This window comes from Alosa pseudoharengus, unplaced genomic scaffold (assembly GCF_046254945.1).
Source record: "Alosa pseudoharengus isolate Yale_2024_CS ecotype anadromous, Long Island Sound unplaced genomic scaffold, YU_APseudo_1.1 YU_APseudo_1.1_scf_13, whole genome shotgun sequence".
In the NCBI taxonomy this organism is placed as follows: Eukaryota; Metazoa; Chordata; class Actinopteri; order Clupeiformes; family Clupeidae; genus Alosa; species Alosa pseudoharengus.
This window is the reverse complement of record NW_027468598.1, coordinates 31,119,551-31,133,532: the sequence shown is the minus strand read 5'-3', so window position 1 is coordinate 31,133,532 and position 13,982 is coordinate 31,119,551. Positions and strand designations below refer to the sequence as shown.

Below are 13,982 nucleotides of genomic sequence, written 5' to 3'. Positions count from 1 at the left end.
GAGGGTAGATAGATAGGAAGATGGCAGATGTGATTATCTTAGCCCCACAGAGTTATTAGGAACCAATATGAATACATGCTCGGGCCTTCCTCTTCCCTCTACTCAGAGGGACGTCACGTCATCTTCATGTCAGGAAAAATCTGTTTTGAGATGCATGGCCTGTCTCAACTCTGACTCTCTCCCACAAACGCACAGACACACACACACACACTCACACACACACGCGCACACACACAAATCTTCAGACAGACAGACAGACAGAACAGAACAGAACAGAGAGAGAGAGAGAGAGAGAGAGAGAGAGAGAGAGAAAGAGAGAGAGAGAGATGTGTGTTCTTCCCTCCCACACAGACCCACCCAGGCACTTGGTGGAACGATGTCTGTTTAGTACATGATGAAGTTTGTTTAGAGATGTTCCCTTGTCTCACCAGTTTGGGTGTGGCCACCGCAAATCCATATCTGGGGATTTGCAAATCTTTTTCCGTGCTGATTCTTGCCCATTGTTTCATATGCAAGACTGTCATGTTCCCTTTTCACATTCGTACAATAACACACACACACACACACACACACACACACACACACACACACACACACACACACACACAAACGCAAGGTTTCTGTTTACTGAGGCTTACATGTTAACATAACCATGTGAGACAGTTGTGGTGCAAAGTGCATTCAATTGAGAAGATGAGGTAAGTGTTTAACATGTAAGAGCTCATTTGTTGAGTTTGCTCAGCTTTTCACAGACAGAAGATCTAATAAATGACAATCGCTGACTGGTATGCTGAAGCTATCGGTCCTGTGAATCTTAAGCATACAGAAAAGGATAAGAAAAAACAAGCATTCCATTTTCAGTGTAACCTATGGAATGTTTGCGATGAGAGGAACTATACATAACTCAAGATGTTTATTTTTAAAATACCAGAATATTTCTTGACTTTGCTTTCCTAGAACATTGCCTTTATAAATTATATTCCCTCAGTGGCCAAGAAGCACATACACTTGTCTGCTATGCGCAACTGAACAGATATAACCTAGATAGTCCGAAATCATTATCAGGAAAAAGAAAAAAATGCTTTACTAATTTATACTGCCCCCATGCCTCTTGCTCCAAGCACACACATACACACACACACACGTTCAGAAATACAAAGGCACACACAAACACACAAAAAAACAATCAAGTCAAAAATTCAAACAACCATATCTGGAAGAATGTTAGACTATTAGATGTTGAGCATACTTCTCCATGTCTGTCTTATAAATCCCGCCACAACTGGGCTTGCAGACAATACAGACAACGCTGTGTCTTGGCTGAGAATTGAGAATTGAGATGACCCTAGACAATTCATGCAGTAGAATATTGGACAAACAATGCCGTGTAAACATTCAGCTAGAAGCAAAAGGAATCTATTGACTTTGAGGGTGTTGTGTTTTAATTTCTGTCCATAATCTGTGAGGACAGTCCCATTAATTATTGGGGAATGGCCAGGCTATCTGGGTTCTGTGTTGGACTGCATTTAACATATTACAAAATTAAATTGGTTTTAATATTCCCATACATACAAGGACTCAGTTGTTACACTTCACAGACAATCCAACAAAGACAATATGACGGTAAAAGCTCTTTCTGAAAACAACTTTTAGCTGTTTTTACCACAGCATGTAAAATGGAAATGTTGCTTGTGCCGCCACCATTGTGTGGTGTGCGTAGTCATGCCGACAGGCAACCTGGAGGTGCGCCAAAGTACCAGCTTTTCATAAACACACTTCATCTTTAGCATGTGTTGTTTTTTTACTCTGTGCCTTATTTTTCTTTTTCCATGATGGAGTTATTTTTCTGGAGTGGAAGGCAGGAATGTTGCTGCCCTAGGCAGCTTGATCCCCCCCCCTGGTAGACCCACGAAGGTCTCCAAAGGGTGCGCTGTTCAAACCACACTCACTTTCATACTTCCCTCATGAAATTCACACACCTGGTCAAACACCCCGGCCAGACCACTGCGTCCATAAAGGGGAATTGTCCGCCGCCACCGTACGCTTGCAGTGTCATGTGCAGTTTTTTTTTTTTTCTTCTCCAAAAACGCCCCAGCGGGAACTTATTTTAGACTCAACAAAAACACTGAATTGTAATTGCTCTTTTTGAAGTTGTGAAACATCTGGTGGGGTGCCGGGGATGGAGTGTGTTTTCATTCGCTCGCTCGCTCGCTCGCCCGCTCGCCGGTGGCCGCCACTAGAGACTGCACCTTCAGCAGCGGCCACGCGGTTGCCAGACCCGGACCTCGGCTCAGATGTATGTTTTAATTTTCGAGCTCCCCGGGCCTCCACGGCTGATGTTTGACGGACATTTACGCCGCATAGGCCTGCTGAACGCCTCTGTATACTCTACCCCTGCAGCCCAGGAATTTGCATTAGGAAGCTTGTGGTTTGATTCCAAGTTCACGGAAATTTTTTTTTTTTCTTAGATCCTGCAAAACCTTCAGAGTCTATACCCTAAGTGCCATATGTTTATTGGAAGAGGGAGAGCTCCACATTCACTTCGCCTTGTTTTGAGAGCTCCATGGCATATCTTGCTGAGACCGTTTTTAGTGCCCTTTCAATGTTTATACAACAGCGAGAGGGCCACTGGGAAGGCTGTTGAGATTTGGGGTTGCTGGTCAAGCGTTATGATTTGGTGTTAGTGTTTTGCTCTTGTGCCTCATGTTGTTTTGAGGAACTTGAAATGAGGAACAGACAGCAGCGTTTGGGCCTTTGCAGTTCCTCAAACCCATCGCATAGTGTTGAAATATGGTGATGTGAAACAAACTTAGTGGGTATTTCTTTTGCAGAACAGAGCTTCAAAAACAGGAATAAAACATATCAGCCAAGCTATTAACAAAGACTATTTTTTTTCCCGCAATGTGTGATTATGCTACATGGGTCAGGTGATTGTATGGCACAGGGAAAAAAAAGCAGAAGACGTACATCGCACATGTAACCAGGCAAAAACAGGAAGTCAAGGCACGTGTAACTGGGCCAGGGGCACAGCCCAGTAGGACCATGTCGTAATGTTCACCACATTCTACAAAGGCTCCCCCGTCTATTATTCTCCCTTTCTGTCACACAACCCTAACCCTAACCCCACTTCCTCCAGCCCCAATATGTACTCACAATTGCTGTTGTCTGTCCAATTTCCTGAAAACTATGTCTCTTTTTATGATGTTTCTTATAACTTATGTGTCTAATGACATCTGATTGTTTGTTGTTTTGATTGTTTTGATGTCAATGATGAATTAAGTTGGTATGATTAAGTTGGTGTCAGCACTGTTAATATTAAATTTGCCTCATCAAAGCAATGAAGGTGAATATTATTGCCATCTGGCATTTAATTATATACACAGTCTACACTACTGTGTGTTTATTGCCAATTAAGGTCAGGGGAAATAAGGGGAATTTTTCATTGTTCATTGTTCATTTCTGACTGAACCCTTTCACTTTTACTTTTAACTAGACTTCACTTTTACTTTTAAGTTTGACTCCTGTCTCCTTTCAGTTCAGTTCAGTTCTGAGGGTCTTTGATACAACACCGCTAGTCCAGCCAAACCATGCGTGGACAGTGCTGAACCCCCCCACCCCCCACCCCCCGGGCCAGAACGTTGACGGGGCCTACATGCTAAAGACACAGAAGTTGTCTTCTTTGGGCGACTACTCAAGAGTGAAGAGATGTGTAAGGTCATGTATGTAGGAGATGTGTATGCATGGATGTAGATCTTGGCCAGTGCTAAAGACTAATTTCCCTCTCTTTGTTGCCTCATATAGTTATAATAGGATTCACAACAAGTTAAGTCAATAGCAAGTTGCCTGCTTGCTGGCTCAACTTCCTTCAGGAAGTCTTTCAAAGTTCACTTAAAAGGAAAAATCTGGTGTTAGAAAAAACGTAGTGTCTAGTTTTGGATGATGACGAGTGTAAAGTTTCGTTGGGGACTAAAACAACCTTAATTGGACTGACTAGGCTGAAAATATCATGACGTTTATGCTATTGTGAAGACAATACGAAATGTTTGTGTAAAGAAAGGGCACAAGTGTGTAAGTGTAAAGAAAGGATTTAAAAATAACTGTTTGTACGGTCAGTGCATTACTTATGGTGGCGACTGATGGAAGTATAGGTAATGCCAGTTAATGTATTCTTGTACCTCAAGTTTAGTGTTTAGCTACTATGTCAAAGTATTTGTGTGGGCAATAGCATACCACTTCTATTCAAAGCCCAAGTCTAAGACTGAATCAGCAAACAAGTAAAAAAGCACACAAGTCCTGACTCAAGAGGGCCTGGGCCCACTCTGACGCGGCTGCTTGTGGGTTTGGGAGAGAGATTCCCCCGGGGTGGACAGTGGGGTTGATCTGGTTCAGATCTGGGCCATCTCTGCTCCAGCTCCCGCAGGCCACCAGCCCACCACAGCGCAGCAGTCTGTTCCATGGCAACATAAAAGAGTTCTTTGGGTGACTGCTAAAAGCCAGCTGCACCACAGCTTACACCCATTACACCAGCATCAAACTCTATAACTCGTGTTGATTACAATTCAGGTCTATTTTTGTAAGGAAAACCAATGCACATTGGCAGTGGAGTGTTTTGCAATCGTGGTCCGCACTTTGTGGTGCTGGTCTGGAGCTGTGGCATGGCTGTCTTATTAGTGAAAGCCCAGGACATGTATATGAAATGGAACTTGAAACATGGAACATGGAACTTTGAACTTGCCACCTGGAATTTGAAATGTGTCTTTGGCTATCCTTGATAGTGCAGGAAATAGTTCTTTTTTATATCTCATTGCCAACATTATTATTATTAAAGAACCTTTTGCTGTTGTTCATGTATCTTGCCAGAATTGATCTCCCAGGATTACATCAAATTAGTGTGCATCATAAATATGCATCCACTGTAAATGAATGACTGCTTCGTAGTGTGTTTTTTCAGTGCACTGAATGGTATTTAGCATAGAGAGGCTGGCACAGTTCATCATGCCTTGGCACCAGCCTTGCTGGAATAAAAATATTTTTTTGGGGGGGAATAGAGAGGTCAAAAAATGCTACTTGCTGCTTTTGTCCTACTAATCGTTCAATAAAAAACACTAATGGAATGATATCATTGTGCATGTATCCAGATGCGAGGTCCATTGATGCAGCTTGACGTAGCCTGAGAAGAGAGAGCTAGCGCGAGCCAAGAGAGAAGCAGATCCTGGCCGTGGCCGTTGGTTCTCCTCATAAGTGTGAGCGGTGGCCCAGGGGTAAGGCGAGGAAGAGGGAAATAGCTGGCGGCTGACGTCAACGGCCCGAGTGGAAGTGCTTGCCTTTTATAGGCACGTTCCCTCGCTAGCGCATTCCTGACAAGAGCACAGTGTCCCAGGGCTGTGGAGGAGCTGGAGGGGTTGGACCGGGGAGGTGACGCAGGCGCGCACACACACACACACACACACACACACACACACACACACTTTGAGGGGTTTGAGTGGAGTCGACACATACTCACAGAGTGCAGAGCTGAAGTGGGGAGGTGCAAGAGAGAAGAAAAATTCCTTTTCAAACTTTTACTTTTCGTGGTAAAAATGGCCACCCCCTAAATGCACGCAGGCAGAACACACAAACACACACACACACACAGATCAGATTTAGTTCAAACAAAAGTCAAATGAAGCTTCCTCAGAAATACCAAGTAATAGCACTTAGACGTTCTAAAGAATAACCTTGTCATATTAGATGTTCTGAAGAATAACCTTGTCCTATGGGAGGTGGTAACAAAATCCCTTTGACTTGGTTCTATTATCAGCATTGAACTTTTGTTTACCTATTTGAATAACACATGATGCCAGCTTCAGACAATAGCTGCTCCATCCAAAGCAAACAATAGATGGTATAACAAAGCGTTTGTGTCCAGGCGGTCATTGTTTATGCAGGAATGAGAGATGAGATCACACCAGTGACAGAGGAGAATGTGCATACAATCACGGCGGATCATTTTACTGTTTGCATCTTGTTTTGCAAGCTCTTAACTGAGTCGGATTCCACCACAGCCTGCTCTGCTGTGCTTTTGTGTACCTGCCTGCCGTATCAGGGCAGCAATGTTTGCCAATGGGGAGAATGTCGAACCACATGCACTGCTAGCATTTCTCAAGTCCTTCTTGAGCAATCTCTGTTTTTCTTTTCTTTTTTTTTTTCTTTTTTTGGCTTGTTCCTCTTTTTCCAAACAAGTTCAACCCCGTTTGTTAAGACCGAGTTTGTGCTGAATTTGTGGTGGTTGTTTTTGTTGGCAAGGATGTCTGCGATTCGGATGGCAACTTGTGCAGGCAGAACAGAAACCAAACCTGTTTCCATGACGCTGTATACGTCTATGCTCCGTCAATTGCGCAATCTGGCCCCACCGCCTCACACCACCCCACATCGCCCCTCTCCCCTGTGCGGCATGCAAATAAAAGACACTATCACCTTTGAACCTCTGTTCTCAGTGCTACCTTTCTGCTCTCACCACGGCAACAAATCAATTGAGCAAAGAGAAATGTTCTATTTGCATGTGGTCAAAAAGCTTTACAGGTCAAATGATACCTCATGCTGTTTTATCACACTTTCTGATATTGCCATTGTCCAATCTGACAGGGAATCTTCTCATTATTTGAAAAAACCGTAGTGGTTTTTGCAGCATCATTTGCTCTATTTACTCATAACGCTTTAGCGCTCATAACTCATTAGCTCTTTGTACGTTTTTTTGACAGTGAATTAATCACTACAGTGTTTCAGTGTTTGAACAAGAGTTCATCTGAAGGCAAACGGGTCTAAAGTACAACTAGAGACAATCTACAACGGTTAAATATTAAACCTGAGCCTGAATCACACCACTGATTTCGACCCTTAACCAAATGGGAATCTAAACCTGTTACAATAACAGTGTAAAAGTCGTGCTTTGAAACCAGGTGAGTGAGTAAGAACAGTGCTCAAAGGTCTTGGATTTATGGTGTTGATACAGGCCTGGTATCGTCTGGTAGTCCCCTCGAGATATACACTGGGCTATAACACCTTCTATTCTATTTTTCACACACACACACTCACACACACACACACACACACACACACACACACACCCATACGCACATACATGCCCACTGCACATACACACACACACGCACACCACACATTCACATAAACACACACACACAAACACACACACACACACACACACACACACACACACACACACACACACGCACACACACACACACACACACACACACACACACACACACACACACACACACATCTTGCCATGCGTCATTCTCCCTGTCTGTGAACTTTCAGCAGGGATGCTCTGGAAGAAGTCTTCCAAAGGCACATACCATCTGAGACAGCTGACAGAGGGGGTCTCGGCATGGGCCTACTCAAACCGGGGAGTGAAGCCAATTTGTGATCTCTCTTGTGCTTATTTGTTTTCACAGGACTACCACCGTTGTTATGGCAACACATCCTGTGTGTGCTCTGGCTTATAAGACAAGGGAAACTAATAGAGCGTACACCATAGTTAACTCTTTCCTGTCGCCATGGACAACTGACCAGCAACCCGCCGTAGCTTTTCATAGGTGCTACAGGACATTTGGTGTATATCTGTCAAACAGTAGGTGTTTGCGGGAAGAAAAGCTGAAGCTGAACGTTTAATAAGAATAAAGAAGTCGAAACCAAGAGAGATAGACACACACACACACACACAGAGAAAGAGAGAGACCCAGAGAAAGGGAGAGTAGTAGAGAGAGTAATGTCTGACCTTCGACCATAACATTTTCTTGACTAACCCTGTGCTAAAGTGTTGATCTGTACTCCAAAACAAATTGTGAAGTGACAAAGTATTTTGACGTATCTGAAAGAGGAACTGTCGCACCAGAACGGCTAAATATAGCGGTGTTAATTTGCCATATCCTCTTTTGTTTAATTCAGGTCTGATGCCGTCCTGCTCTTTCAGTGACTGTAATGCCTCCGTGGCTTAAATGAACAGCCTGGCCACTGGGCAACACACACAAATGTATCTATTTGTGGCTGACATCTTCAACACATTTGCATCACATCACATCAGGAAGTTAACAAACGTGGAATGTTCACACTAAACAGATTGAAACACTGAATATTTCCATGGCCTCGTTCAAACTTGAATCACTAGAAACATATTAACAAACAAAAAAACGTATATTAAATATGTTCAATCGTATGTGAGTTATATAAGTCACAGCATGCTATTTTTGATCCAGGTCAGTGCTGTAGACATAGCAGCCAGCCATCAACCTGATACAGTATGTATGCCACAGAGAAAGTACACACTGTGTGCCTCAGGGAAAAGAAATGGCGGCTGAGTAGAGATCTCTAACATCAGACGCTTAACCATAAGGGTGTACTGCAGCATGTGACTAGTCAGGGGATAATCTTGGTTGTAAAAGACACTTTTTTAAAAGATCAGTGAGTGGACTGTGAGCTACTGTGAAGACTCTCTCTCTCTCTTTATCTCTCTCTCTCTCTCAGACACATTCTATTCTGATTTTCCTTCGTGGCCTGAATAAGGATTATTGCCCTGCTAAGTGGTCATAGGATATTTTGGTGTACCACAGTAATAAAGTTTTGGACAGCAACTGATTTTAAAATGTTACTTATGAAGTGATTAGACACACATAGTGGAACAACTCTTTAAAAATGATATGGTGCACTCCTTTGAATGCAGTGATAATGCAAGTGTGAATAATATAAAATTCATTATGTGTTTCATACATGGAATTTCATTGCTGTATTGAGACAACTATCCAAGTATTAAGTTTAATGTATCTTAAAATGTGGATTCCGTAGCACTACTGGTTGAGTGACCACAACGTTATCAGAAAAATGAACGTGTTCAATGAACACATTCTTTTGATTTCATTCATGTACAGCACTGAGCACCAGCATCTATGAATGAACCCCACACATGTGCCTCTTGAATCGGGAAAGTTCTGTGGTCGGCTTTTTAAAACATGTTAGATTGTGCTGAGTACAGTTTGTGAGATATAGAGGGTCACTGACATGGCTGTTGTGGTTATCTGAGAAAAGTCTGTCGCAATAATAATAAAAAAAAAGGTGGCTGTGTGTACAAGCATGAGTCAAGGATGGCCACCTGGCTCCTAGTCAGAATATCACTTACTTTATATGCTTAAAGTTAACTACTTTTTAAGCTAAATTAAATATCACCAAAGATGAGCCCTCTAGATATACACGCTCAAGTATTCAAAGGAATCCCCCTTATATTTGTGAGCACATGGGAGGCGGTAGCTTATGGAAAACATCCAATTCCTACAATAGTTCTTGATACAGTGTGAAGATATTAAACTTTATACAACAGTTAGGTCCGGTCGAGCTATTTATTCATTTTTGATTGGACGAGAGACATTCTATGAGTCATCACGCGTGGCAATGTGGTAGATCCTAAATGTCAAAGACTTCTGCTGCGTTCTGTTGTAATATAATGACTGCTAACAATGTCCAGAGTATCTATGGGGGTGTTTAGAAAAGTAGGCTACAATCTAGTCTCCAGCGATTCCCCAATGGTGTGGGCATGTACCACTACCCTGTTTATAGGCTCCATGTCATCTGTTTCTGCCTGCCATTGGCTGTGCGGGTCTTCATCTGTGTGGTTTTATGTGGGTTCACATGTGGGGTCCTACTCTTCTTCGCGTTTGTAAGCGGGCAGGCGCTCAGCGTCGACCGGTGTGTACTTTGTCAGTATGGTGCAAAAGCTATGGCCAGATAGTGAACTGATCACATCACTGCAGCTCAGTGTAAATATTTGAGCTAGCTGTCACAATGAGCAAGCAATGCTGAACACTATCTAGGTGCACAGGAGACAGAACCGAAGAGGAATGGAGGGCTATTGGCTACTGACTTTTAAGACCTGAACAAAAAACACTTCCTGGCACGTGTACACTGTAGAAATGACTCTGGAAACATTGTGTGCAGGAAAAGTTAAGTTTTGGAAAAATATGTTCCAGCTGAGATGAGAAAGTTCTTGAGTAACAATCTTGGCAATGAATAGTTGAGTATGTATGTAGAGAATAGTCTCTTCCAAACCCTGTGTTTTTCCACGTCATGAGTTGTCACTGAATGCCACCTGTCCTGTCAGACCACTTGCAGTGAGAGAGCCAGTGCTTCTGTCATTCGTGTGTGAGCTGTGTACATGACAGCTGCTGTTGTTTAGCCATGTGGGCTAGTCTGGGTGGTATCCGTGCCATGATGTTTACACAACACACGGGGTGAGGGCCTGATTTGCTGCCATTCTGTGGGGAGTGACATCACAGTTCAGTGTGTCATTACTCCCCACCCTCTAATCCCCTCCCCCCACCCGCATAGTTAAGTTGACCTCTTATGTCAAGTCACATAAAACAGACAAACACATGGATTCTCTTTGTGATTCTGAATTTATTGTTTTCCATTTCAAAAATAATTAAGGCATTTTTTTTTCTTTTTTTTCTGTTTACAGAAATATTTCTCACATTTTCATGACCCTGGCACTTGCAGATAAATAAGTACAAAATATGTTGTTATTAACTTTAATAAATACATAATAAATAAGTCTGTACAATTACAAAATAAACAAGAATTGAAGACAACCACAGCTGAATGGAAATACTGTACTCTTAGGCTACAGTCCCTGCTGATGAGAAGCGATGTCTCGTTTAGAAAGGAACCAACTAGGGTTGTCAACAATTACACAATGCAACAGGTGTGATGAACAGTTGCACAATTCTTTTCTTCTGCTTTCCTAAGTAGGGCATATTTTGGTAGATGCCCACCTTGTGTTTGTCATAGAAATCTGACAGAAACAGTTTGTGTAAAAACTGCCCTGTTTACAATAGTTTGTCCAAAACTATAAAGTATAAAAAAGTGTAATGCTTTGGTTTTATGCTACATTGGGAGTTTTTTTTTTCTCTCCAATTTTAAAGTGCATATCACAGAATGTCTAGCTATCCCTCTTTCAAGTTTGTCACATTGATGGTTATGCAATTACATATAAAAGTTTGACACCTCTAAAAGTGTGCATTGGTGGAATATTGCAGTTTGCTGACAAGTGGAATGAACTTTTTCCAGCAGTGACAAACTCTGTCACCAACTATAGTTTAGACAATTGAAAGGCACTCTGCCATTGTCATGTCAAAAAGCTATTGGAAGACTATGCAAGATGCATAAAATGATACATAATTACAAAAATACGTAGCTTTAGATTAAGATGTGCACCAAATAATTTCATTCAATGGCAAATCACTAAATATAAATAGACGGTAAAACCAGTTAAGGCTAATCTGCTGTTATGGTTGTCTGACATCTAAAAATATTTTGTGTTCTCAAAAATCAGTCCCTAGGTGACTGCGCAGAAATTAATCTGACACAGACAGCCTAGCAAAAACGGTCAGACGCTTTCCCCCCGACCCGTCGAAAGTAGGAGAGGTAGAGCCACTGTTGCTGCTGGAACTTGAGTAGCTCTCCCGGTCTGACAGGGAGTCCTCAGAGGAGAAACGCTGCAAATTCGGCTGGGGAAAGTAGACACTGTTACGGTCGTCCATGGCATAGTTTTTGTTTAGAGCTGAGGGGTGATTATTTCCGTGACCGCAAACACAGCGGGTGTTCTTCTGAGGCTCGACGATCATAGGAATGTTGTGTATGTCGCCAACACTTGCTCGGGTCTGGCCAAACTGAAATGTTTCGTTGAAAACTGGAGAGAGGAGATCTGAGGGCGGTGGGGAGACCGAGGGTGCACGGGTGAAACTCAGCGGCTCGTGAAGAGCAGGAGGTGGAGAACTGCGAGAACCCAAGAAGCCCGCGAAGCTTACGCTTTGGCGGAGACGTGGCGTTTGATTCTTCTGATTCAGCATCGATGAAGACAGCTTGTCTTCGTGGATAAAGTGGCACCGCGTCCCGTAGGGACAGTACCCAAAGTTATAGAAAGTGCGGCACGCCTCCGTCTTGTACTTGGGGTGTCTGTACATACAGCGAAGCTCAGCCTCACCGTGCGCAAACTGGCATTTATTCCCATACTTGCAGCTGCCATTTTCCTGAAAGCTTCGGCAAAGCTCGGTCTTGTAACGGTTAGAGGGAATAGGTGTTTGAGGGGTCAGAGGAGGAAAACCAGGAGGTGGTGGCACTTCGAGAGGTTTAGGCTTGCCAAAAGTTGCGATACTGTTCTCTGTGAGGCTCATGGAACGGTCAGGTCGGAATGGATTCTGGGGTTTGCTGGGCAGTGCGTCGCCCCAGATGTCAAAACTCCAGTTCGGGGTGCCATCAGACAGTTGCTCAGAACTCACGCTGTGGGGCTTAGGAGTTGGCGAGAAGTATGAAGAGGAACGATTAAGACGAGGTACCATCGGTTTCGCATTTTGGTCGTTGAAGGATTCGTCCAAGCCAAGGTTGACCAGGTTCTGTGGGAAATACAAAGAATCGATTAATTTACCTGGTAATCAGACAATTTGCTCTTTTGCCAAATATCTTTGCTAAAATCAGAAATTAATGACGGTCAACAGCAACAAAACAGTTAATTAGCTTACCTTCAGAATAATGTCGCCCAATACGTCGGACATAATGAAAAGTGTTGCCTTCAAGTTGTAGCTTTCTCCAACTTAACGACAAACGCCAGACTTTTGGCTGTACTGAGGAAGAGAGACATAAGCCGTTTATAAAGCCTTTGAATGGAGGAGGCGGGACTGCCTCGGCTATCTTCCCGGATGCCACTCCCATGACGTAACATTCTGTAAGGACGCCTGTGTGTGTTTTTTTTTCTTAGAGCTGCAGGCTTCACCAGTTTCACTTAGTAAACAAACATACGTGAATGTAGGTTAGTTTAATACTTATGTTATTGCTATGGTGGCATTTAACTTATTCTGTCGATTTAAAACATTGATTAACTCATCGCCAAGTTGTAGCCTATTTTTCTTCAGGGCCTATTGACAGGATTTTCACCTACATTATTACCAACATTACCACAAGTTGTTCCCGTCTCTCCAGTTGTACTCACCAAACCACATGACACATACCTTGTTTTGTTTTCTTACAGCTTTCATAGAAACTGTAAGGAACATAGGTGACAACTTAAGTAGGCTAGCCTTAATAGGAATATATCTGCATATCAATATGAATATATTTGATTTCCAGGAGGTAGTCTAGACAAAATTCAGTTTTGTTTAATAATGAGGGATGCATAAATTGTAAAGGGGCCATCTCATTAAACACTCCATAATTAGGATGTTCATGAATCAGAATTTATAAATATACAACATAAATGAAATGAAATAAAATATACCATTATGTATGTGTGTGTTATGTTAACACAAACATGGTCAAAAACTCACAAATACAAACTCACAAATACTTAATTATATTCTAAGTTGTCAGTCAGGTCATACTGAGTCAGACCCAGATGTGTTATAACGGTACCATTTGTTTTTTTTTCCCTTCATCTCCAGACTGCACCATTCCTCCCCATATTATGTGACCATAAAGATCCCCTGCACCCTCCACTTCCCCAACAGTCTGGTGCTGTGTGCTGTACTGGGCAGTGCTGTGCCCTTCTCAGCTCTGCAGGCTACTATTTCACTGGCTTGCAGCAGTCACTGGGTCCAGGCGGCCTGTAAAACAGGCATGCTCACTCATGCCCAGTTAAAAATAGCCCCTACTCCCAAAACACAGTGGTCTAATTTGGCTGGAAGTCGTGTATTTAAAAATGGCCCATGATGAGAAATGGAAAATGCCCCCCACCGCCCACCCCCTTCCAAACATCTGTTTTTTCCCCTCTTTTTCTCCCTCTCTAGGCATATATTTGGTATTAGATTTTCAGAGGTTTCATAGTATTCACTCTTCGTTTCCCTTCTGGCTGTGCACATGGAAATCTGGGGAACGGAGAGGGGTGGGGCATGCTTACTCACACACACGTGCTCCCTCACACTCTGTCACATAATCGCACACAC

General features: G+C 42.8%; 1 protein-coding gene across 1 annotated transcript; it reads right to left on the bottom strand.

The window, feature by feature from the left end:
* Positions 1–10,426: 10,426 nt before the first annotated feature.
* LOC143122040 (mRNA decay activator protein ZFP36L1) lies at positions 10,427–12,689 on the bottom strand. Its single transcript, XM_076282821.1, has 2 exons — positions 12,567–12,689; positions 10,427–12,440 (listed from the first exon to the last, which is right to left on the bottom strand). The coding sequence occupies exons 1-2, from the start codon at positions 12,597–12,599 to the stop codon at positions 11,403–11,405; spliced, it is 1,071 nt and encodes a 356-aa protein (XP_076138936.1). The 5' UTR covers positions 12,600–12,689; the 3' UTR covers positions 10,427–11,402.
* Positions 12,690–13,982: the final 1,293 nt, after the last annotated feature.

What these genes read in the sequence shown, in the direction of transcription:
- LOC143122040 (XM_076282821.1), bottom strand. Translation starts at nt 12,599, where the DNA reads ATGTCCGACGTATTGGGCGACATTATTCTGAAG. An exon ending in TGGGCGACATTATTCTGAAG is followed by an intron (nt 12,441 to 12,566) that starts GTAAGCTAATTA and finishes TATTTCCCACAG; the next exon opens with AACCTGGTCAACCTTGGCTT.